The 27350-nt window shown below is 39.7% G+C and overlaps 1 protein-coding gene across 3 annotated transcripts in view; it reads right to left on the reverse strand.

The window, feature by feature from the left end:
• The window catches only part of ARHGAP24 (Rho GTPase activating protein 24), a 1271118-nt gene that overhangs the window by 658069 nt on the left and 585699 nt on the right, over positions 1-27350 (reverse strand). For all 3 annotated transcript variants that reach the window (XM_082262950.1, XM_082262951.1, XM_082262949.1), the window contains exon 2: positions 25165-25364. In XM_082262950.1, the coding sequence (XP_082119076.1) occupies positions 25165-25364 (200 nt within the window). The remainder of the gene's footprint in view (positions 1-25164; positions 25365-27350) is intronic.

Here is a 27350-nt window from a genome sequence, read left to right on the forward strand (position 1 = left end):
TCCTACCTATGTGACCCACAAAGTTGCTTCTCTTTGATACACCATATACAGTACCTGATGAAGCTTTCCTCTTCCATCTGATGCTCTGCATTGTGGGCAGACCCCCAATTTACCATGCAGTAAAGTTGGTTCTGCACTGTACATGATGACAACACAATGCATTTGACTGATATAGCGCTGAGGACAAGAGTCTCTCTTTAATACCAGCCCTTATGGCTCTTTATTTTTACTTTTTATTTTTTCATTACCATGTTGCTTCATTTCCACTGGGGGAGGGGGTAAAAAAAAGAAGCCCAGTGTCAGCTCTGACTAGGGAGACTTGGCGCTTACACAGTATGTGAAGGGTAATTGAAAATAAACAGCTGCAGGAGCCAGTTCTGTCCCTGTCCCAGGTGATTGTGCAAGATGTGGACCAATTACCAAACATCAATGCTATGTAATAGGCAAAGGAGAGGGATTCACATGTTGTCCTATATGCACTGAGAATGTCACTTTTCTTTCTCGGTCACATGGAGGAGCGGGGGCAGAAAGAATTGGTAAATAAAGGCAGCTACAGGTGCCAGTACATGTGCACTTTTTCTTCCTCCCAAAGCTTAACCCTTATTCTATTCCTTAATGCTTAGCAAGTAAAGCATAAATTAACTCAAAACCTATATTTCAGAGTTTGGCATTATGCCTCAGTGTACAGTATACATTTTTCATAACCAAATCATTATTTTGTGAATTTGTTGTAGAGTAGGACATAAGGGCATTTGTGAGGTCAGGCACTGATGTGGACGAGAAGGCCTGGCTCGCAGTCTCTGCTCTAATTCATCCCAAAGGTGTGTCGGATTAAGGTCAGGACTCTGTGCAGGCCAGTCAAGTTCCTCCACCTCAAACTCGCTCATCCATGTCTTTATGGACCTTGCTTTGTGCAATGGTGAGCAGTCATGTTGGAACAGGAAGGGCCAGCCCCAAACTGTTCCCTCAAAGTTGGGAGCATAAAAAATTGTCCAAAATGTCTTGAGTTCACTGGAATTAAGGAACCTAGCCAAACCCCTGAAAAAGAACCCCACACCATAATTCCCCCATCCACCAAATCATCTAGGCCAGTGCACAAAGCAAGGTCCATAAAGACATGAATTAGTGAGTTTGGGGTGGAGAAACTTGACTGGCTTGCAGGAAGTCCTGACCTCAACCCAATAGAACATCTTTGGGATGATTTATAGTGGGAATGCCAGCCAGGTATTCTTTCCAACATCAGTGCCTAACCTCACAAATGCACTTCTGAAAGAATGGTCAAACATTCCCATAGGCACACCCCTAAACCTTGTGGACAGCCTTCTCAGAAGAGTTGAAGCTGTTATAGCTGCAAAGGGTGGGCCAACTCAATATTGAACCCTACACCCTACGCACTAAGACTGGGATGCCATTAAAGTGCATGTAAAGGAGGTATCCCGATACTTTTGGTAAACTAATATTTATATATATATATATATATTGTGAGGGATTAGCTCGGTGGTAGGCGTATGGGTGACCCCTTTGGGGGTGCGTTTTCACAGAGAGATAGCCGAGCAGAGGTTGAAAACAAGACTGATTTATTCATGCAATTTACTTCACATAATTGCAAGCGTCAAAACAGCCAAAATAAAATAAAAGACAAAATAAATCCTTGCCTCTGTGGGCGGCTACCTTCTCACGCTGGAACCTACCTAAGAAGTCTTCCCAACCTACTGTTGGGCCGACACTGCTGATCCTACAGCAGACACTCAAATGTCCATTTGTTTGCTTTTCACACAGCACAAACATTGTCCATTGAACATGTCCCTTTGTTTTCTTTCACACAGCACATGTTCATTTATAACAGGATCCTTTACTCTTCACACTCTTCACATGGAACACTTTGTCTTCTCACCTTTGAGACGTCTTCACTCGTGGTTACCCTCCTTAGCTTCACATCGCTGTAGGGGGGTCTTCTCCCATGCTCACCAGCTTGTCGGGAGGCACACATCCGACTGTCCCCCTCTCCCAGCCCACACGGCGACAGGCGGCAGCAGTCCTTCTCCCATGCCCACACGGCGTCGGGAGGTACACGTATGTCTGTCCTCCTCTTCCCAGCTCACACAGCGACAGGAGGCAGCACTCAATAGATTTTCTCTGGACAAATTATAGAGGCCTTGATCTCCTCATTCTGAACAGCTGAATGGTTTTCAACTTCCTGCTGGCTCTTTTTGCAGCCAACACCCTATAGTATCAGTGAACTTTTCAAAGCAGGTGGGAATGTGTCTCCTCTCAGTGACTACATTCCCAGATTTACCTGACTTCCTGTCACATACCCCCCCCTCTTGTTTCAACCCTAGGGTTGGGACACATATTTCCAGGCACGCATGTGTCAGGCACTGCTGACTCACTGATAAGCCTCCTATTATCCTCAAGCTTCCGGATGAAACTGTTTCTGTCATCTTCACTGACAGATTTCTCATAAATGCCACACAGTTTGTCTCTCATCTCATATACACATTCTTCAACTGCATTTTTGGCATAATTTTGCTCCTTCTCGTTTCTGTCATCTTCATTGACAGCTTTCTCATAAATGTCAGACAGCTTGTCCCTCATAACCGTCTGTCCAATCCACCATGGAGGACCGTGATCCATAGGCAACTCAATTGGGCTAGTCTTAATGTCTTCAACATTCTTAAGACGCCTCTCTCTGCAATCCATAAATGTTTTCCACAAAACTTTGAGAACCTTTGCTTCACTAAGCTTTGTTCCAAGTAGGGACTCTTGACATCCCTCTGTGACTTGAGTTGCCTCTCCATACAGCTGTACACAATCATTGACTTTTTGTTGTAAAAGGGAATGATCTTCCTTCTTGAGCTTTGCTTGCTCTAAGATGCTGTGCAGAGGATTTTCCAATTGAGACAACAGGCTGTCACACATTTCTTCAAAGTGACCCCTGTTCCTTTTCCCAGAGATATCAATATCATTCAAACATTTCATATTCATAGGCAGATCTGAAGCATTTGCACTCATCAACTTCTTAAACTTTTCGCCCTCCTGAGCGAGTCGCAGTAAAGGCCTACTATTTGATTTGATATTCAGTTTATATTTCTTGCCAAACTCTTCACAGAAGTAGCCAACCAGAACATCATCAACTTTCCTTCCACCAACATAGGGGTTAAAGGCAACAACACAGTTGAACCCAGCGATCTGGGTGGTATCCATTATAGACCTCCTCTCTGCATCAGTGAAGAAGCATGGAACTGCAACACATTCTTTTACAGGTTTCTTCAATGCACTTTCTGCTGAACTATTTGACCGCTCAAGGTCACCTAGTTCCTTTTCTCTATCTGAATTCCACATGGAATGTATCTCAAGATCACGATCAAACTTCTGCCACCCGTCTTTCACCAGTTCCATTTTGGAAACACTCCCTGAAAGGCACTTATTCATTTGCTTCACGTTTTCACCAACAGCCTTAGTTTTCTCCACTAGGTGGCGTTTGCTTTTTTCTCCCAGATTTATATCACTTGCTTTAGTTTTCTCCGCTTTAGTTTTCTCCACTAGGTTTTCAGCCTGAACTGAGAAATCATCACATTTCTTACACAACTCTTTTGTTTGCTGAAGCTCTAATGATACATTTTCCAATGCTTGAAGTTTTTGAAGGAACGGTTTATTCCAAAGGGGTGATTCAAGCCACGTGTCATCACATTTCTGAGGCTCACTCAGGACAGACCCCAAAACACTGATCCTTTTAAAAACTGCATCAGGCACACTATCCCCTCTTTGGGACAGATCCTCTGTTGCCTGGAATTCCTCTTCCAGTTCCTGCAACGGAATCTTCATCTCTTCTACTTGCTGTTCTAAGGCTCGCTTAGACTTTTCTAGCTCCTGAACTCTTTTCACAACATCATCCTTGGAGCGGACCAAATCTTCCATTTCTGTACACAGCTGTTGGTTAACTCTTTCTAGTTCAGCCTTACACTCTAGAGCTTCCTCCAAAGAGCGAGCCAAGAACAGGGCTTTGCTCTCGTTATCACGCACCTCCGTTTCTTCACGTGCGCGTTCTTCTGCATATTTTGCAGACACAGTCTTCTCTTCACCAAGCATCTGATCAAACTTCTTTTTCACATCTTCAACACACTGTAATGAACCAACGCTTTCTTCCATGCGTTTTTTCATATCCGCTATCTGAGCTTGCAATGTTGCGACTTGCTCTGATAGGTTTTTCTTTTCTTCCGCCTCCTCTTTTAATTGTTCCAGGAAGCCATTTTTCTCATCTTCCATTTGTTTGAGCTTTGTGCTAAAACTCAGCCTTTGACACCTCTCTTCCTGTAAGAGTTCCTGCGTGTCTTGCAGCTGCGATTCCAAGATAGAAAAATCTTCCGCAATTTCTCTAGATTTGCTGTCTGCTTGAGAAAGCTGATTTGTAACATTGTCCAACTCAACCTGCAGTCGGTTTGCCTTCTCTAACAGCTTAGCACACAATCGGTCACCTTCTGACACCTTGACTTGCGATTCCAGAAGCCGTGCCTCTACTTTTTCCCTCTTATGTTCACAATCTCCTTTTCCCTGCATAAGAGCCTTCACCTCATTGGCTAGTTTCTGGGAATGAGACTGTAATTCTGCCACACAGGCTTCTTTCTCCTTTAACTGCTGCTGGAAACGTTGGGCTTCACCTTTCCAACTTTCACAGTCTGCACGTAATTCATCTACCACATTGCTCAAAGTGGTGAGCTCATACACAGTACTCAGTAATTTAGCCTCTCTTTCACTTTTCTCGTTGTCGCTGAGAGACAATGTCGTTTTCAGAGCGACATTCTGTTCCTGCGACTCCTGCAGGTCTATTTTTGTAACTTCCAAACACTGAAGACTTTTTTCCAGCTGATTACGCAACTCCAACATTTCACACATACTTTGCTTCTGCAAAGTCTGAATTTCAATTTCCTTTTCCATGAGGATGGTATCTTTCTCCTTTATAGTGTCTTGACATTTTTGCAACTCGACCAAAAGAAGAGCAGTGGATTCTTCCCACTGTAACACATGAGACTTGAGTAGTTCATTCATTTCCTGCAAGTTTCTATGCTCCATTTTAAGCAATTCCAAGGCTTGTTCCTTTTCTTCCATTTTCCGTTGCAAGGCATCCAACTCAGCCCTGCACACATACTCGGTTTCCTCCAAACCGATGGCCTCCATTGGCTGCTGGCGTCTCTGTTTCCAGCCTGCCATGCTCTCTTGATGAGCCTTTTGTTGAGCTGCAAAGCTCCGTTGTTTCAGCATCTCCCCCATTTTGGGTTTACTTTTCATCTGAGCACACTGCGTCTCCATAGCAGTTTCATCAGTGTTGCTAGGGACAACAACCTTCCTCTTTAGTAGACTCTCTTTAGGCATGGATGGGGCTGGTTCAGACGGTAACATCCCCTCCATCCATAGAATCCGGTCTCTCATTTCATCTATCTTTGCATTTTTCAGGCGTTTGGATCGCCCCATCTTCAATAACTCCACAAACAAATTTTTCACAGTCCAGCAAACAATTTTCAGACCACTGTCTCTTCAACACATGTAGTTTTTCTCTCTCTTGCAGGATCTCTTTTCCTGCGCACACAGTTTGTGCAGTCCCTTGCACCAGACACAACAAAGTTCATCAAAAATGTTGAGACCGCTGTTTCTTTAAAACACGTTTTTTTTTTTTTTTTTCTGTCAGGATCTTCTCTCCTGCACACATAGATTGTGCAATCTCATGCACCAGACAAAGTTCATCAAACATTTGCACTTCCTTGCAGGGATCTCTGCTTATGCCCGCATCCTCCACCATATGTGAGGGATTAGCTCGGTGGTAGGCGTATGGGTGACCCCTTTGGGGGTGCGTTTTCACAGAGAGATAGCCGAGCAGAGGTTGAAAACAAGACTGATTTATTCATGCAATTTACTTCACATAATTGCAAGCGTCAAAATAGCCAAAATAAAATAAAAGACAAAATAAATCCTTGCCTCTGTGGGCGGCTACCTTCTCACGCTGGAACCTACCTAAGAAGTCTTCCCAACCTACTGTTGGGCCGACACTGCTGATCCTACAGCAGACACTCAAATGTCCATTTGTTTGCTTTTCACACAGCACAAACATTGTCCATTGAACATGTCCCTTTGTTTTCTTTCACACAGCACATGTTCATTTATAACAGGATCCTTTACTCTTCACACTCTTCACATGGAACACTTTGTCTTCTCACCTTTGAGATGTCTTCACTCGTGGTTACCCTCCTTAGCTTCACATCGCTGTAGGGGGGTCTTCTCCCATGCTCACCAGCTTGTCGGGAGGCACACATCCGACTGTCCCCCTCTCCCAGCCCACACGGCGACAGGCGGCAGCAGTCCTTCTCCCATGCCCACACGGCGTCGGGAGGTACACGTATGTCTGTCCTCCTCTTCCCAGCTCACACAGCGACAGGAGGCAGCACTCAATAGATTTTCTCTGGACAAATTATAGAGGCCTTGATCTCCTCATTCTGAACAGCTGAATGGTTTTCAACTTCCTGCTGGCTCTTTTTGCAGCCAACACCCTATAGTATCAGTGAACTTTTCAAAGCAGGTGGGAATGTGTCTCCTCTCAGTGACTACATTCCCAGATTTACCTGACTTCCTGTCACAATATATATATATATATATATATATATATATATATACATACATTAAGGGGGCAGATAATTAAAAATAAAATGGATCATACAGCTAAATAAGTCTCTTACTCACAACAGCATGTGAGTAAGTTAACCCAAATACAACAGCAATATAAAAGAAATTATTTAAAACTGAATTTTTCATTCCTTTTCAACCTAATGATATTCATAGATTCAGTTTCACACTCCAGGATATTTCCCTTTGGTGAAGTTTCACAGTGTAATCGATCCCTTCTGGAATAACCACCTCTTGTAAGATACAGCTGCACGGATCACAGGATTTATGCCTATATTCAAAGACATGTTTAGCTAGAGGTGTATCTCTACTTTTTTTATGATTACAAGTTGTAATGCCGCTTCTGTGTTCATTTATACCATACCATTCTAGAATTCTGCTCAAAATAAGTAAGGCCACATGGGCTCTTAATTACATTAACTACATGACATGTGTCATATTTGAAATAACTTTATTTAGGTATGTTGAAATCTTTCCCTGGATGTATTATGGAATTACCTTGAATAATTGCTGAGCAATTTTGACAGCATGTTCAAGGGATGGTGCCAGACTGAAGTGAATACAAACTTGTGAACATAATGTTTCTTTTTACCAGTGTAAGGTTTAATCAGTTTATGCCCTATGTGTTTTACTTTGTCATACATAAATCAAGAAAGACTATTTCTTGCAATTTAGTGGGTTTTTGTCCAACTTCTAGTTATTTTTCTTAATATTTCCCCCTTTAATGACCAGGCCATTGTTTGCAATTCGGCACTGCGTTACTCTAACGGATGATGGCGCGGTTTTGCAACGATGTACCCAAATTAAATGGATGTCCTTTTTTCCTAGCAGCCCGAGCGGAAGTGGGAGTAAGTACCTGTCAAAACTAGGTTCCCTCTCCCCCCCAAAAAAATGACATGCCAAATGTGGCATGTCAGGGGGTCAGGAGGCCTTAAAGCGGAAGTTACACTTTTGAGTGGAACTCCTCTTTAAAAGGTACTTTAAATTAATATGTATTTTTTCTGTGAAATTTAATGTGTTTTTGAATGCATGCAGTGAGAATAAGCCCATAATGTTTAAAAGTTAAAGGTTTGGATTCATTCTTTTTTAAATTTCTAATACTATAACTTCTCAGTATTATGTCATAAAACAGAGGTATATTGTTTGTCATTTATGGACTTGCTCTATATCTTGTATTATGCAGTTGACTATAATTTGAGGCTTAAAGAGCAAGTGCCCAAAGCGCCTGGATAAAGAGTTGTTTTTGCTGAGAAATAAAGTGTGAAAAGAGCTGAAAAAGCCTTAGAAATCTAGGAGACAGTGATTTTCTGCATTAGTTATAGAAAAATTTTCTCCCTTGGCCTACATGGCTGCTTCAGGCTCTAAAGCAGAATCTTTATTATAAAGACTGGCAGGAAAATATTTCATCTGCAGGGGTATCATGGTATTCCTTTCCTGAACACGTAGAGACATCATTTCTTCTCATTTTACCACCAGTTAAGAATTCTGTGAATTCTTTCTAGCTTGAATATACATGGCCTTTTCATAGAAGAATAAATTTGCTGCTCAGCAAAGCCATGCTGAATGTGTCAAGGCAAAACTTCTGGAGCAACGATGTTACCATTACAGAAGATGAGCAGCAAGATATATGTCATTAATGAAGATCATATATATACATACAGTACTGTGCAAACGTTTTAGGCAGGTATGTAGAAATGCTGTAAAGTAAGAATGCTTTCAAAAATATATATTTTAATTGTTTATGTTTATCAATTTACAAAATTATAAGTGATTGAACAGAGCAAAAATCTAACTCAAATCAATATTTGATTTGACTACCCTTTGGCTTCAAACCAACATCAATTCTTACACTTGCACACTTTGTACACTTGCACAAAGTCAGTGTTTTTTTTTAGAGCCAGATGTATGATTAACAAATGATATCAAGCATGTGCTAGTAATTATGAATTTCCTATATAGGTTGAAACACAGTCATTACCTAAAACAGAAACAACTGTCTAGGAGGCTTAAAACAAGGTGAGGAACAGCCAAGCTCTGCTACTAAGGTGGTGATGTGGAAGACAGTTTATGTCACAGGTCATACCCCATGGCAAGACTGAGCACAACAATAAGACATAAGATAAGGTAGTTATGCTGCATCAGCAAGGTCTCTCCCAGGCAAAGATTTTAAAGCAGACTGGGGATTTCAAGATGTGCTGTTCAAGCTCTTTTGAAGAAGCAAACAGAAACTGGCAATGTTGAGGACCATAGATGCAGTGTCCAAGGAAACTTAATGCAGCAGATAAAAGGCACATCATACTTACTTCCCTTCAACATCGGAAGCTGTCCAGCAGTGCCCTCAGCACAGAACTGGTAGAAACCAGTGGGACCCAGGTACACCCATCTACTGTCTGGTCAGAAGTGGTTTTCATGGAAAAATGACAGCCAAAAACCATCCCTCTGACGTGGAAACAAGGCTAAGCGACTCAACATAAAAATATGAGTGGGGGGTGTAAAAATGGCAGCAGGTGAACTGATGAGCCAAAATGTGAAATATTTGGCTGTAGCTGGAGCCATTTTGTTTGCTGAAGGGTTGGAGAGCTGTACAATAATGAGTGTCTGCAGCAACACATTTTCTTTAGTTTTTTCTTGCATGCTAGTCTCATATGGAAAGTGAAGAGGTTACTTTCATACAAAAATTCTCGTATGCCAGAATTCAACTTCAGAAGTGATGTCATGTGTTGAATTGTTTTGTTTGTATTCTTTAGTTTCCGAGTGAGTACACTCACTACTTTACATTGTAGCAAAAAGTAATTTCTTCAGTGTTGTCACATGAAAAGTTATAATAAAATATTTACAAAAATGTGAGGGGTGTACTCACTTTTGTGAGATACTGTATTCATAATATATATGTTTTATCATATAAATATATATATATATATATATATATATATATATATATATATATATATATTTTTAGGATATTCAATTGCGCTGATTAAGATATATTTTATTACTGACAGGTATTGCTCCGCTCACCTGCTCGGCAACACATTTGATTAAACAGGTAGCGCTCGGAATAATGACAGCTAACCTAACTCCTACCTACAGTCCTAGATTTCACAGGAGGTGGGCGGAGTGGTACCTTTCCTCCACCCCACCTGTCTAGCCACTGTCACAATTGGAGTTTGTGATTGGAAGTGTGCCCAATTCCCTGGAAGGGGCGGGCAGAAGACATGATATGGGTGTCAGGCTGTGCACTTCCTCCAGGCTTCCTGCATGCCATTTCTACCTGCTGCTGTGTACCCTGAGATGTGCTAGATTCCTGAGCATGTGTCATAGCAACCCCTTGCCGGACACAGGGAGAAGAGACTCTCCACTGAGTGCTGGGTAAGTGGCTGGTGTACACCCAGCTGTGACTTATGTTGTCCTCCTGTACTATCTGGAGAGGGACCAGAGGAAATGTCCATCTTAAAAAAGGGAAAGATGGGGGTCTTGTGACAAATAGTAAAGAATAGTGTGGGTGCGGTGTCTGTGGGTACATGTGTGCGGTGTCTGTGGGTAGTTGGATGAAGTGTCTGTGAGTACATGTGTGCTTTGTCTGTGGGTAGTGGGGTGAAGTGTCTGTGGGTGTAGTGTCTGTAGGTACATGTGTGTGGTGTATAGATATAGATATATATATATAGTATATAGATATATATAATGTATATATATATTTAAATTGTATCCATATCCAATCCATATAGCAGTACAATGTCAGCCATGTTGACTATGAGTTTTTCTATATTATTTTTTAATAATTCAATATAATTTTAACGGGTGTGTTTTTATTTTATGTTTACACTTACATGTAATTTTCTGTTGAAAGGGTTAATTATCAGTGTGACCTTCTAAGTTGTACAAGACAGTGGATAATGATTTAATGGGTTACAAGACTGTATATGAAACGTAAAAATCCCAGGACAGCTAGGAGGATAACAGAAAATCCATTTCCTAGACTCCTAACTGCTGACACAGACCATTTTCAGAATGGATTAAATCTCTATGCTCCAGTGTACTGTTCAGTGCTCCAGACTCTATTACATCTGAGCCGATAAACTATTCCTTTACAGCTTTAAATTATACATGGACGCTTTTCAATGGAATATTTATATCTCATGTATTTTTGAGCACCCTAGAGATATACCTGATAACTTCTTACGGAAAAAAATACACTGCATCAATATTTGAATATTTGGTTTTAATATTTACTTTAAAGTTCTTACTTTTGCATTGCTACCTGTTTGCAAAATTCTAGAACAGCGCATTGTTATACAGCTGTTTTTGTAAATTATTTTGAGTTCAAACAATTGATGGAATTTAAATGTTTCATTTACAATTGCATGTCCTCAAATTGCTTAGCATAAAAATATTCTCATAGTAAAACTTTCCTTTCGTAAAAAAAAATGGAATTTGTAAAGAACTTGTAAAGAATTGTAATTGCCAATAAGCAAGTGGCAAGAAAAACAAGATAAGGGAAAAAAAACTCAAAGCATATATAGCCTTTTTACTTTTTACGCTTGGCGCCATAGGATACCTGTATTTAAATCTAGCAGTTTAATAATGGGGAGAGGGAGGGTAGTTGTGGTGGACTCCAAGGAGAAATCTAAAGACTCTGTGCAACCCAAGTAACATTTAGGGTTAAAGAACAAGCTTATCTTTAAGTAAAAATCCCTAGCTCTCCTCTCTAGCTGTCAGGAGCCTCTAGTGCTCCCGCTCCTCATTTCAGCACCTGGGTTTTGACTATGGCTCTCTCCTTGTTTGTCTGTCCACCTGTACGGTGATTAATGTGGCCAGTCTCTGAGTGGAAACCAAACCTGTTATAAGCCAGCCAAACACTCACTCGCATGCTTGTGATAGAGATTGATACATGTGTAATTCCTGATCAAGTCCTTCTGTCTGTCTGCCTTGCTCTGCTAGTTTGGATTCTCCTGTGTATGACCTTGGATCGGATATTGAATTATTCCCTAGACTCATCCTGCCTTTTACCTGGACTGTCATAGAACCCCTCTGCATGTCTGCTAACTGCAAGTACCTGTTTGCTTTGCTTAGTTCGCGCCTGCCCTGGCGTGCTGGACAGGCACTATAGCATTGTGTATAAGACCTGGGGGCAACCGAGTACTGATAGGCCGGCTTGCCTTGTGGGCAGTGTTAATTTTGGCAGCAATTTTTGAATTCGTTTTAGTCAAAGTCTTTTGACTAAAATGCCATTTTAGTTTTAGTCATATTTTAGTCTTTTGACTAAAATGCTATTTTAGTTTTAGTCTTATTTTAGTCATCCGAATTGTTTTAGTTTTAGTCATATTTTAGTCGACTAAAATATCCAGTACATTTAAGTCGACTAAAATCTCATACATTTTAGTCGACTTCAAATCAAATGATTTAGGTAAATTGTAATGTGTTATTTAAACATTTCTCTAGAATTTTTAAACTAATTATACAAATTTATTCCTGAAGTAAAAATGTAATAATATGTTAATATTTATGGTACTAAGGTCTGAACACACACTACAGACACAGATTTAGCCGTTGTGATATATAACGTCTTTATAAATAAAACCGAGTTTCATAAACACAACAAAAATATTACTTTTTGACAAACAGAAGTGCAACTTTAAAATACAAAAAAAAAAAAAAAACTCTGTTGGCTGTAATGTCATTGCACATATTACCTGAATATATTACTAACATTAAAATTGCGAAAAAATATTATTATATTATTATTATTTTTTCTCTTTCAGCAGCTTAGTAGATGCCCCCTACTTATGTGGTAGTTAAAAATACATGTTTAAACTTTATTGTGCGATTATTACAGGCTCTGGATGGAATTGTGCTGCCGATTTAGCAATGGCCAGCTGAGTAGTGTTAATTTTAAAGTCCATTTTCGGTTTAGTTTTAGTCATATTCTTTTGACTAAAATGTAATTTTAGTTTTAGTCGTATTTTAGTTGACTAAAATAGTGTTAATTTAGTCGACTAAAATATTTTAGTCGACTAAATTAACACTGCTTGTGGGAAAGGGGGCTGCTATAGGTGAAGAACACAGTGGCTAGCTATAGTGTCTGACCACCTGCGTTGGGGTAGACGTGACACTAGCTTCTTAAACTATTCTAACCTGAACCCTCTGCAGCACAGGGAAGGGAAGCTGGTGGCTTTTTTTTACCAAATGGTAAATTATGGTAAATTATTATTACTTATATGGTATATTTTTAGGTTTCTAACTAAAAGCATATACTCTGTATGTAGCATGTTGCCTCCAACAGCACATTCCAGTATTAATTTTTTTGCAAGAGTGCAACTAAAATGGGCGGAGCTTGTATAAAAAAAACATCCTCCAGGTGTAAAAAAAAAAAAGTTTTTGGAACCATAACATGTTTATGCCAAACAAACAGACTTTTCCTGTACTTAACAAAATTAACACAGGCTAGAGTAAACCATACGCCTAATGCTTGATCTATCCAATTGCACAACGCATGATGGAAACTAAATGAAAACAGTTGATCTTACTTTCTCCACACATAACATAATGTGGATATGAAAAGTAGGTGAACATACATAGAAATGTCCATCCAGATTTTTTCTGTGTAAGATATAAGATTATTTTCCCCTCTTTTGTTGTAATAATTGAAATATGGTAAGAATGTTGGAGGCATAAATGTTTTTGCCTCTCTTCCACAGACAAGGAATCTCCAGTAAATACTTACAATTCATAAAATGCTGCTCAACAAATCTGCTAAATAATGCATGTATATAAACGGTTAACCCAAAACTGATATTTCAGTTTTGGTGAATGCTGTAAAAATGAAATCACTTCTTGGGTGAGATGTTTGTGCTTGGGCTCCTGGGTCAGCACATCTGATCTAATTGACCATTACAAGTAGTTCTAGTTCTCCCAAGTTGAACCTTCTTTTCGTTTTACCTTTTGTGGAATTCTGCTTGATGATATAGACACTGACATAGATAGGGGGGGGGGGTTAGGGGGGTTTGGAACCCCCCAGAGCATCAGTTTACAATATACATTGAAACATTTTTTGTGCCGCACTAGGCACTAATGCATTGCCTACAGCCTTGGCTTGGGATGAGGGAGGCTCTGGCTGACAGTGCTCTTGTCTGTCTGCTCCGCCTCCACACCTCCTCTCTAGTCCAGACTGAGACTCCAGAGACATGTCTTGACTTGTCCAGCCAGTTACAGAAGCTTCCAGGAGGACAGCAGCACTGAGAGCAGAGCGGGAGGGAGCGGGAAGCACCTATCCTGCCCACTGACACATATGATCGGCTCCTCCTCTCTTTGAGCTGCCACTTCCTGCCTTTGGCTGTCGCTTGGGGAAGGAGCTGCCTGAGCCTGAGTCTGAGTACTGTTAGCTCAGCTGAGCCTGCCTGCCTGCTTGCCAGTACCACATAGAAGGATCATTTCAATTTTCTCTGAAGTGCTGCTGTGCTGTGCTGGAGTCTGGACCTTAACCTTAACTTTAGGAGGACAGGTCACCAACAACCACCAGGTGTGTCTCTCTCTCTCTGAGATGTGTTCTAGATCTGAACTTCAACCATGGATCAAGTTCAGGGCTGCTAGAACAGTTGGAGTTCAGATTTTTTTCTTCTGTTATTTTATCTATCTCTTCTTATCTTTATTTATTCTATCTCTTCTTATCCTCCTCTTATTTCATGCTTGCAATGCATACCTCAGTCTCAACATTAGAGTGTAAAATAGGTGTAAGGTTGATGATCTCTTACAAAAGCCAATCCTGCCATTCTGAATATAAGCACAGTGGGCAGGATACTTTATTTTTGCTCTTGTATTATTTATTTTTTGACAAAGATTGGCTCTGAAAAAAAGGAAGGAGACCTACAAATGACCAGGCTCTCTCCCCATGTGTGTGCTATCTGCACATTCACATAACAGTTGGAACATTCTGAGATTTACCCTTAGCTGTATGGAGTGCTGTGCTACTACATTTGAATGCTGCCCTGAAGGATATTATTCCCTATTTAAATGTATGCTGCTAGCCTGCTACATTGTAGTCCTGCTGAGGAAGTTGTTGACCCTTTCCATGTGATGCTAGGCCTACTGGTCTTAGCTTAAAGTGGTAGTAAACCACAAAAAATCTTCTCCCTGAAAGTTAATGGCATAATGTGCTAGTATGCATCACATACATTATTATTATGATTATTATTTTCACATTATTTTTATTATCACTTTATTTTTGCATGGCTGTTTTGTTACATATTTGAATGTATTCTGTGTTAATAGTCTCACAGCAGTGCAGAGTCGCTGCTTATATCGCCAATTAGTTGTGGTTTTAATAATGATGTTTTCCAAGCGCAGATATATATATATATATATATATATATATATATATATATATATATATATATATATATATATATATCTTTCCCTTGTGTGCTCCTCATATAATTAGGTATCTGAGATTGTGGGAACTGCTGGCAAAGTTTGTTGATTGAGGTGCTGGGTGCTGAGTCTTCTATAATTGCTGTTGTGTTAGCCTGTAAGGCCCTGACTGTTCACATGTAGCAATTTGGGATTGTGGGCAGAATATCCCTGTGATTCCGCCCGCTGCCACACCCAGATTCCAATCCTAATCGCACAGCAATGCTGGCAAAATGCAGCATGTGTGTTTGTGCATTTTTAGTGACACCAAAATGTGGTGTGGTTTTGCTGTGATTGTTGAGAGATTTATCACACAAGGATCCAAAACCACACCATGTTTTGGTGCCACAAAAAATGAATGGAACACAAACACACGTGCTGCATTTTGCCAGCATTACAGTGTGATTTGGAATTGCAGGCAGAATCAAGGGGATACTGCCAGACCGTGATCCCAAATCACTACATGTGAACAGGGCCTTAATGAAATCGACTAAGGCTGGGCTGAGTCTTCCATTGCCGTTGTGATACTGTTGTGTTTCTCGGATGCACCGCATTCTAAGTATCTTCTCTTTTTCTGTATGCGGTGTCTGCAAAGTACCACTTCTCTTGTCCTGTATGCCTGTTTAACAAAAAATCAGTGTGTGCTCTGTTGCTTCCTTCCACAAGATGGTGCCCTTTGCATCTGCCCAGTAAAGATCCCAAATTGCTACATGTGAAAAGTCAGGGCCTAACAGGCTAACACAACAGCAATTATGGAGGCCTCAATATATTTTATAGGTACAAGGAAGCCCAGGTTTTGTATAAAATACAAAATAAAAACCTGGCGCTGAGAACTAATTACCAAAGAAGAAACCCAAAAAGTTAACATGGCCAAAAATTTGTTAAATAGTGAAAAAATAGCATGGGGAAAAAAAAAGCATGGAGAAAAATCCGTATGGAAGAAATAGCCTTGGGTCCTAAATCGTGGTGCAGCTGTCTCATAATCAATCCCAGATGATAGAAGCACTGAACAAAGAAGGAGTTTTAGCGCTCACCAACACAGAAAAATACACCAAGGCTAAACATGTTGGAATACAATGTCACAGTTTAATGTGATAAAATGATTAAAAACTTCTCCACCGAAGCTCCGATGGGAAGATGGCAACCTGCGGATGGGGTTATTTCATTTTGCCATCTTCCCATCGGAGCTTCTGCGGACAAGTTTTTAATCATTTTATCACATTAACCTGTGAAATTGTATTCCAACATGTTTAGCCTTGGTGTATTTTTCTGTGTTGGTGAGCGCTAAAACTCCTTCTTTGTTCAGGTTTTGTATAACCATGTCTCTTAGACCCTCCCACTCTAATGTTTTGCCACACCCACTTTTTTGCTGCGGCCCGATACGCAAGTCACTTCCTCCCTATCATGTCCCTCATTCTTGGAAGCTCGGAAGTTGTGAGATATGTTCTGTATGTATGAACAATGCACAATGCCGCTTCTCTTATCTGGTATGCCAGGTTAACAAAAAAATCAGTGAGTGCTTCCTTCCACAAGATTGTCCCCTTTGCACCTGCCCAGTAAGATTGGCTATTACAGTGCACCACCCTGTGGGCAGTCCAATGGATGAGGGCACTGTACATTGTGTTCTGGTGAGGGGGAGAACACAATAGCACAGCTGGGGGAGATCGCTTTACTAACACAGCGAGTTTTAGTACAGTGATCCATCAGTTTTTTTCCTTCAGCCAGTACCCAGCTTTAGGCTGGACAATAGCCAGTTAAACTGAGCAATGTTCATATGAACTGGAAGAAGGCAAAACTGAAATCAGGCTCAATTTTCAAGAGGATCTGATAAAATAGAATTAAGAATGTGATTGCATACTATGAGTAACACATACTTTTTTCCTTTTTCCAGCTTTTTTAATTTGGCGCAATTTGTTTTTGTAATTGTTTTTGTTGTTGTAATTTAAAAAAAATACTTTTTCTTACTTAATACCTATTGCTGAACCCCCCCCCCCCCCAAGAACAAAAATGTATCTACAGCCCTGGATATAGAACACAAAAAGATGAGCAAGAGCAGAAGAGAATCAAATACACAAGGAAATCTCACTGTTGGGGTATCTAAAGCTGACCATAGATAGATAGAATTTCAACTACAAATTCTTAGGAAAAGTCTTAAGAAAATTTGTCAGAATATTCTCAGAACATTTGCATGTTGTTAGAAAGATTTTGTTTTAACATTTGATTTTGGAATGAATGGACTTTACTAAACAAAAACTACAAACACTGTTGGAAATTCGCTAGTTCAAGAAAAAATTTCCATCATGCTCCTTTGAATTTTCTCGTCACTGCGGTCCAAAACGAACGTCAATTTGACCCACTTATGATTAGAAAAATAAATGAACTGTCTTAGAACATTCTTCTCCTAAGAACTTTTGTTTGAAATTCTACTCATCTATGGCCAGCTTAACATATGGTGTACTATATTGTGAAAAGTAATGGGAACCCTGTCTTTGCAGCTATAACAGCTTCAACTCTTCTGGGAAGGCTGTCCATAAGGTTTAGGAGTGTGTCTTTGGTAATGTGTGACCATTCGTCCAGAAGCACATTTGTGAGGTCAGACACTGATGTTGGATGAGAAAACCTGGCTTACAGTCTCTGCTCTAATTCATCTCAAAGGTGTTATATCGGGTTGAGGTCAGGACAGTCAAGATCCTCCACCCCAAACTCGCTCATCCATGTCTTTATGGACCTTGCTTTGTGCACTGTCCAAATCATTTGGTAGAGGGGAGATTATGGTGTTGAAGAATGGTCAAATATTCCCATAGACATACTCCTAAACCTAGTGGACAGCCTTCCCAGGAGAGTTGAAGCTGTTATAGCTGCTTCAATATTGAACCCTACAGACTAAGACTGGGATGCCATTAAAGTTCATGTGCTTGTAAAGGCAGGTGTCCCAATACTTTTGGCACTATAGTGTATGTAACCATAACCCAGGACCTGAATTTGCCCATCAAGCTCCTCCTATAAATAATATATCATTTTTGGCAGGAGTGTAGTATCCAAGATGTGTAAGGACCCAGGACCTGACTGTGGTCATTAGGCACCTCCTAAAACTAACATATCATTATTGGATGACTGAACCTTTAACTGACCCTTTTCCTTCCTTCAGTGTCTTAGACTGGATATGGAAAATATGCTTTACAATACGTTTAATTGATCCAAAATTGTTGGTTTTTGTACAACAGATTACTGCTGAAATTACAATTCATATTTTGTAATTACAAATCCAGTATACATGAGAAATAATAGGAAATTAACTGCATTTCATCAAGTATAAAAAGTAATTATTTCTCAATACAATGGAGATAGTTATTTGTTAAAAAGAACTGCTGTTTCCTTTCACATAATAGCTAACATGGGTATTTCACAATGTAGCCTAATCTATTAGTACCTTTTCAATTCAGATGGAATCCAAAATATTAAAAAACTGTAAGAGTTATTGTCTGACCTCTGATTACTAGATCTGTGGTTGTTTGCTTGCCCTATCTAAGCCATACACCCCGCGCTGAATCCTGGCTTAGGCCGACAAGGCCCAGGCCTACAGCGGCACAAAAAAACAACCTCCTCCTGGCTCCCATATGAAAAGATTTCCTGCTGGCTTGCGCTACACTTTTAGTTTAGCAGCAGTCTTATCTTATCTTATCTTATCTTACCGGCCCTTGTCTTATCAGATTGGGCCGGTGGGCAGGGTCCAGGAGGCAAAGCGGCCACACTGCTGCCTGCCGGTATGATAATAGCGGCCACGTGAGGACGTTCGGACAGACCAGCCGCTGCACTTAATACAACTGATCTGGGCTGGCAGCAGCCGCCAATGCTAAGTGTAGCAGTGGCAGTCTGGCACGGCAGCCTAATGCTCTGCCTACCCTCCTCCGCAGCATCCTTAGGAGAAAGTTACGATATTTAACTTCCTCCCATCCCGGGCTCTGTGTCAATAGCTCAGAGAAGAGAGGTAGGAAACACTCAGCCAGATATGGCATCATTTTAGTATAATTAATTTAATTTATTTAAACATCCTTTATGATCATTGTCTCCTTGTACTCCTATCTTATTAGATATTTGGACTTGTGTTTGCTGCCACGGATTATTTCATTTATTTGTATATTGACTTCCTAGTCATTATACAAATAAGTGAAATAATCCTATGATTATAATCAGTGGCCGCAAACACAAGACCAAATATATTACATGATACGAGTAATCTGAATAATCCAGTGACATAAGGCAGCACTGATAGGCTGCACTGATGGGTACTGATAGGCTGCACTGATGGGCTATGATAGGTTGCATTGATGGGCACCGATAAGGCAGCACTGATCGACACTGTTAAGGCTGCACTGATGGCCACTAATAAGGCAGCATTAATAAGCTGTTCTGATAGGCTGCACTGATGAGGCAGCACTGATGGGCACTGATGAGGCAGCATTGATGGCCACTGATGAGGCGGCAATGATGGCCACTCATAAATTGCACTGATGGGCACTAATGAGGCTGCACTGACAAATATACTGCACCAATAGGTACGGATGAGGCTGAATTAATAGAGGTGCACTAATGACCACAAGGTGGTCTGAACTGATGGGCACTAAATGGCTGCACTGATGGCCACTGATGAGGCAGCACTGATGGCCACTGATGAGGTGACACTAATAAGCTGCACTAATGGGGCTGCATTGATGGGAACTGATAGGCTGCACTAATGGGCACTGATAAGCTGCACTGAAGGCCACTGATAAGGCAGCACTGATGAGGCTGCAAACGTTTAGTTATTTTATTTAATCATTATTATCTCCTAAAATAATAGCTACATTTGAAATGGTATACAAAACAACAAAATATACAAGTAGGCACTTGGTATCCACTTTTAAAGTACAGAGAGGAAGAGGTGGAGCTCTAAGAGGAAAATGTGGAGCCTAAATAAGAAGGGGTGTGGTTTACAGATGACAGGGTGGGTCTTAAACAGGAAGGGGAGTGACATTGACAGGAAGGGGTGCGTGCACAAGTTTAGTCAGGCCTAGGGCAGCACAAAACCTAAATACACAACTGCATACACCACTCTTATCTACAGTATATATGTGTATGTAAAGGGAGAGCTGCGCTAAATTGATGGAAAACCAGAGTCACCCAGTATGAACAAAATAAATTGCAATATGGTAAACCCACAATAACAGATGGTACTATGTCAAAATAAATTCTCCTGCAACACAGACACATATATATCACAAATTGTCAGCAGGCATAAATAAAGATGTAAGAAATAGTCCATCAAAAGAAGTCCATAAGATTGAATAGGTGTCCAGTGAAAAGGATGAAACCACACACCGCTTCCAACGTGTCTAATTCCACAGGTGCCACATGCAAAGAGCTCAAGATCTGCTTACCAGAGCTCATAGGATTATGAGCATAACACACATATCCAAAAATGGGCCAACCAAAATCAACCATATGTACCGTAATACCACTATTCTTGGGCGGATGACCCCGAGCTGGAATAGGAGCCCCTCGGTGTTCCACGTCCCAAAAAAAGAAGGGTACGATAGCGTAGTACGTCCACACAAGTTTATTAAACATAGGTTAAAAACACTTACATTGTATATAAGAACAAGCGCTTGTAATAGTCTAATGCCGCCCGACTTCCGGGTCGCGTCGTGGTGACGTCAGCACGCCTTCCCTACGCCGTTTCGTGACACCTCACGTCTTCCAGGACAGTATATATGTGTCCAAGATGATAGTAGAGTAATGTGTCATGTTACTGTTAGTCAACGATTAATACTGAAAATTTTTGAGCTTAATAAACACTTTTTATTAGCTAACCTAAGCTAATAAAGATGCACACTTTCAGGATGCCTTAGATCAATTTTTAAAGCTTCATAACATTTAGAAGCCTGAAAAAAGATCTAAGTACCCCCCGAAAGCTTACATCTTTAATGACTTAAATTAGCCAATAAAGGGTATCACTTAAACTTTTCTGTATTCATCCAAGTTTAAAGGTTAAGTAGTTTTCCAAAGCCCTCATCTGTGAACCTCTAATTAGAAATTACGTTTCTTATAGGCATTAACATTCACTTTTACACATTGTAGAAAGTCCAAAGCATACATTTTTTTTTCTAGATAATTATAAACTGTATGCCAAATTACAATTCTCTGGAATCTATCCACAATCATAATTAATTCTACGTGCAGTAGACCTGTGCTGAGGATGGCATGGACAAAGTTTGGTTATATGCAGACTTTGCTCCATGACACTTTAGCTTTTTGGTTGCCAATAGACAAAGTGATGGCTACATCTGACTAATTTTTGTATTTCATGCAGATAAAGGGTGCAAATATTGTGTAAAAAATTTTACATACAAGGTCCATTGAGACCCTTGCAACCATTCCATATATGATGCAGTAGCACATACAAAACCACATTCTGTTCTCATGCAGTCTAAAATAATCCTTATTGTTCACACTCTAACGGTAACCAAACCAATTCCTCCCTTTGATGTGTATCACAACGTAGTGGGGCTTACTTTAATTGTACAGTGTTTTCTTTATGATTAGGCTCCACTATGGTGCAAAAATGTCCGGCAAGGAATGGGTTGGAGTGTCAGCGTTCATGCTGGAACTTAAACAGTAAAGTTGTTTTTACCCTAAAGGAGAACGAAATATGCCACGTATGTGCTACTGAGTCTGGAGGGGAGGGACATATCGTGGAGGAACACGCACCTGTGATTGGATCGAAGAGCTTTGAGGCCTGGCATGGTACACACACACTGCATGTTTCGTGTTTGATATTTAAATACCTATGTGACATCTGTTTGTAATCTTCAAATGTTAGTTCAGGCCATACATGAGTACATTGCTATTTTCACTGTCCATCTGTTACAGTATTCAAATGGCATTTATCTGTTTGTCTTTAAAGGTTAGCTTATGCCTCATACAAACTGTTTTTTTCCTTGCAGGTGATTAGGTATTTTTTGCAAAGTTAATTTTCCCCACATTCACTCAGCTAAGTGAAAATGCCCTTGCACCGTGAACAGCCTATTTGCCTTTAGTGAAAAAACACCAAACTGTCACTTCCTCTTTGTGGCAGAAGCAGTAAAGCAAAAAGGTCTCTATGTAAATTGTGGTTGGGGTGTGAAACTAGGCCCACAAATGTAATTATGTAAATCTAGCTTTGCTGACATCACCTGGGGATCTTAGGTCATTAACTACAAAACTAACACTATTAGCCAGTATGCAATGTTGGCATTTCCAAGCTGAAACAGTGATAGTTGTTCAGTGTCCCTCTTAAAACACTGGCAAAAAAAGTATTGTAACATTGCTTCTTCGTAATAGCAAAACACATTCTGGAAATGCTAGAGTTTTGGTGGAAACCAAACAAAAGCTGCCTTTCTTCTTCTTCGTTGTCTGCTGTGACGGTTATAATGGGTGGTCATATAGATGACCTTACAAATAGCACTGAATTCATTTCCCAAGGCCTACTGCAAGGGCAATTCTAATACATACTTGGACAACAATACATGTATCTTTAACACATTTATTGTTGTATCATTTATGTGTTCTTTTATCTAATGTGTGTACTGTATATGAGATCACTTACTACAGACGCCAGACACATCATGTAAACTAAATAGACAAATATCATGAAAAAGAGGTTTCCCTTTTCTAACCTGTTTAATAATGTAATTCTAACTAGTTTGTTTTTAGTTTTTGAACATTGTATATGTTATAGAAAAAAGTTTAATGACATTATGACTAAATTATAATCTGACTGATTTTATAAAATCTTCGTACTAATGTGTTTTGTACATTTTTTTGGGTAATAGAAAATTAAAGAACAAACTTTGGTAAGCTGGCCCTCTTCAGGGTAGCACACATTCAAGCATTTTCAGTGTCTTTTCAGTGTATACCAGTAGCACAAAATCCTGAAGCCCTCTATAAAAGAACTTGCCCCAGAGCATGCACGGTTTCAGTCTTGGACCGGCCCTTCAAGTTGCATATGCCTTTCTAGTAGCTAGTAATATGTTGGGAGGCCTCACTGTCCAATAGGAATATAAGGGTGGTGGAAAGGGGTGGGACCACACATCTCACAATCTACTTATTCATATCTCCCAACTTTTTGAGATGGGATTGAGGGAAAGCTATTAGCATAAGTATGTACACAATAGACACACCTCCTACCATGCCCCCTTAAAGGAGAATTATACAAACAAGAGATTAGTTAAACCCACAATGTTTTTTTTTTTTAATGTACAAGTGCAGCAATTTAGAAATTGGAAGTTTAGCTCTGGGAAACACTTTTTGAAAGATAAAAAGTGCATATTATATACAACTATATAGATCAGACCAAAATGAGGGACAGATGAGGAGGTAAGTGGGATAGAGGAAGTTTGTTCCAAATTAGGGACAGTCCCACATAATCAGGGACAGTTGGGAGGTATGCTTACTGAAGAAGTCTACTACACTGAAGAGGACCCCTCCTATTATCCCCAAATCACCCCGCAGCTACACACAGATATCTAACCAAAAGTAACAACATCCATTTTGGTTGAAGAGGAACAACTTGCAAAACAGAAGATACTGAAGTCTTATCCTATTTTGAAAACATGGGCTGTAAATTATTTAGCACAGGAAGGGTCATGGTAATATATACAATGCAGAAACTGGTAAAACAAAAGAGGCAAAAGAAGCAGTAGCAGCCAGTAATATAGTATATATTATAATAATATATTATATAATATAATATATACAGTAGTATAGATTGTACAGTTTGTATTAGTTAGTTTTTCCTAAGAGTGTATTTAAACTCCTACCTACATTTAGCATTGGGACCTTTTGCTCCTTAGTATTAATGCAGCAGTGCATTTATTGATGAGTCTCAGAACTCCCATATGCAGCAATCTGGGTGCATGTAGTGCAGCGATAGCTATCCTTCTGGGATCCCTTATTACCGTTTAAAAACTAGCAGGTTTTTTTTTACTTCTGGGTTTCAGTCCAAAACTATGGAATGGTACTTTAGGCATATTATATATCACACAGTACAGGTGGACTAGCATTCAATAAGTGACACATTCTAAGTGTCTAATAACACCTAATAAAACAAATTTAAATTTAACGGAACCATATTTAAACCATATAACTACAAGAAGTGTTATCAGCCCTGCTCAGTTCACCCCTGTGACCTACTACCCCTCCCAAATTATGGTGATGACAAGATGGGGAGGGATTCTGCATTTCGAATAAGCAGCGAGCAGCCCAGAGTGACAACGCTGCACGAAACATTATAGAGAGGAAGTGTTGTTACCCTAGGAAAGAAAGTGTGTCACTGGTAGGATCATCAGGTGAAAATAAATAAAATACAATGCTAGAAAATAGTACATGCTAGAAAATACTAAACAAATCCAACCACCACAACTTCTGATAATTTGCAATATATTACATTTTTGTTCTTGGGTTTAAATAAACTTTGGGGCACATTTATAAAGCAGTGAATGTGACTTTCACCATTCACTGGTGATAGATCAATCACTGTCATTAAAGCATACAGTATGCACTTGATTCACCCGCAGTGAATGTTTGGCGATTGTCACAATAACTGCTTTATAAATATGCCCCTTTAGGTATACTACATTGTTACTGGGAATTCGTAAAATAAAAAATTCTGCAAAACTCATAGAGGTAAAACTAAAGTAAAAACTAAAGTGATTCCTAAAAAAAAGTATTCAAGGAAAGACATTACAAACACGTTGTACCAACCACACTACGTTAAAAAAAAAAAAAAAAAGATAAACAAATCGAGTTCAGAAAGCCAGACCATTAAATTCATTTAAAACCCACAATTCCTGAGGGAAACTTCATTCTTTAAGGGATTATAACTAATTAGAGTATGACTTTAATTAACAAAGTCGGCATGTTCACATCACAGAACCAGCAGTCTCCTTTCTACGGGATGAAGAGCCCAAGGCTGGTATTTAGAGGAGCAAGGTCTACAATACTCTGCCTTTTGTCTCATAGAGTCTTCTAATGTCAGTTTAACCTGTTACATTATATGTTCCATTTACTCACCAAAGGCTTCATTTCATCTTCATCTTTGAAATAATAGAGCTGGTCTCCCTTGAGAACAAACCAACGCGTGTGCCATGTTTTGACAAAACCTCCTTGCTTCCGCAGCCATCCACACTTAATTGCGCTCTGCCGGCCTTGGCCTGTGTGGGGGCTCTCTGCAGAGACATTGTAGTCATCCATAATCAGACTGATAGACTTTTCTGTTTAAGAAATGAGAGAAAGAGAAAAAGAAATACATTAAATCCTCTTTGTTCTTAAGGGGAGGAAAAAAAAAAAGTTTCCTTAGTAGAGACACGGCAGTAAAATAAATAGCCTCTGACAACAAAAGGTGCACTGCAAGGGATCCTGCTGTTTTCTTCAAACCTATATCCATGCTTGTGGCAGTCAGCGGGGAGATAACCTACTTTTTAAGAGTGTGGGTCAGCTGTAAAAGGCAAACAAAGGAAAGGAGCAAATCATAGATGTGTCAGGTAGCGTGGAACACAGCCAATCTCCTTCCCTTTAAGTGCTGAAGTTCCTCTTTGTACAATGGTGCCCAGACTGCAGTGACCTATTAGGAGCTGTATCTACTCTACAGAGAACCCAATGCATGGTGACCACTGAGCTAACTGAATGCAAATGCAAATATTTGATATAATAGGCTTTTAACTGTAAGCCACAACTGTCTTATTTTAGGACTGTTTACCATAAATAAATTGTTAACCACTTAAGGACAAGTAAAAATCTGTATTTTTTGCTAGAAAATTACTCAGAACCCCCAAACATTATATATATACTTTTTAACAGAGACCCTAGAGAATAAAATGGCAGTCATTGCAATTTTTACATCTCACGGGTTTTTGCACAGAGGTTTTTTTCATTACACTGTAATGAATTTAAAAAAACAAAACATAACAAATACCCCAATTTTTTGTATAATATGAAAGATGATGTTACGCCGAGTAAATAGACACTGAACATGTCATGCTTTAAATTGCATGCACTCATGGAATGGCACTGAACTATGGTACTTAAAAATCTCCAAGGGCAATGCTTTAAATGATTTTTACAAATTTCCAGTATTGAGTTACAGAGGAGGTCTAGAGCTAGAGTTGCTCTCGCTCAGACGTTCGTGGTGATACCTCACATGTGTGGTGCAAATGTCATTAACATATGTGGGCGTGACCTACATGTGGGTCCAATACTGTACGCGAGCTCGCAGGGATGGAGGCGCTTTAAAAAAAGTTTTATTTATTTTATTAAATTTTTTTTCATTTTTACACTAACCACTAAAAAATATGTTTGATCAGTTTTATTGCTATTGCAAGGAATGTAAACATCCCTTGCGATAACAATACAGCATGACAGGTCCTCTTTATAGAGAAATCTGGGGTCTAAAAGACCCCAAATCTTTCCTCTACCCTTAAAAGCAAAAGTTAAGAAAATAAATAATCTTTTAGGAAATAAAAAAACATGTTTATATGGCATGAAAACGTCATGATGCCGCTCCGATCCTCCAAGGGCATAGACATGAGCGGTGGCCATCGCTTATATATGGCAAGACACTGCTGGCACTGGATGGTTCCCAGGCTCAGCGATTGGTAAGGTAAGCCCCGGAACCAACAGAAAGCAGCAGAAGGGGGAGCAAGGGATCACTTTTATCTGAAAGATTGGCACCTAAGGGAAAATAAAATACTGGGGTTATGGCATCTAGCTGCAGCCATAACCCTGGTATTTAATGTCAAAGTAATGACCTATTTTTCCAGTTAGGTGGTGGGAAATGCTCTTGCTTAATCATGAATATGACAATACCTGACAGCAGGTCTAGGCACTCATTCCTTATTATTTATTTATTTATTTATTTATTTATTTATTTATTTTAATTATAAACTCATGGAAAGCTTCTGAACTTGAAACAACATTTCCAGGAACATAGTTTGCATTGATCTGTGTCTAGCCACGTAAAAATGATCACACACTCACACAGCTTAGGCCCTTTGTTGGCTCTGACCCTGCCAGTGTAACAATCCATACAGGTAAGGAAAAACTAATATCTAGTCCCCACTTTCTCATTTCAAAATGGATGCATGTGTTTGGTGCCAATTTTCATGTACGTATACTTAAGTTTTTCGGAAAAGAAGGGTATGTCTGAAATTAAAATGCTCATAAAAAGCACGCCATGTGTGTTTTTTATGCATTCATCTTAA

The sequence above is a fragment of the Pelophylax lessonae genome (genome assembly GCF_965119305.1).
Source record: "Pelophylax lessonae genome assembly, chromosome: 1".
Lineage (NCBI taxonomy): Eukaryota > Metazoa > Chordata > Amphibia > Anura > Ranidae > Pelophylax > Pelophylax lessonae.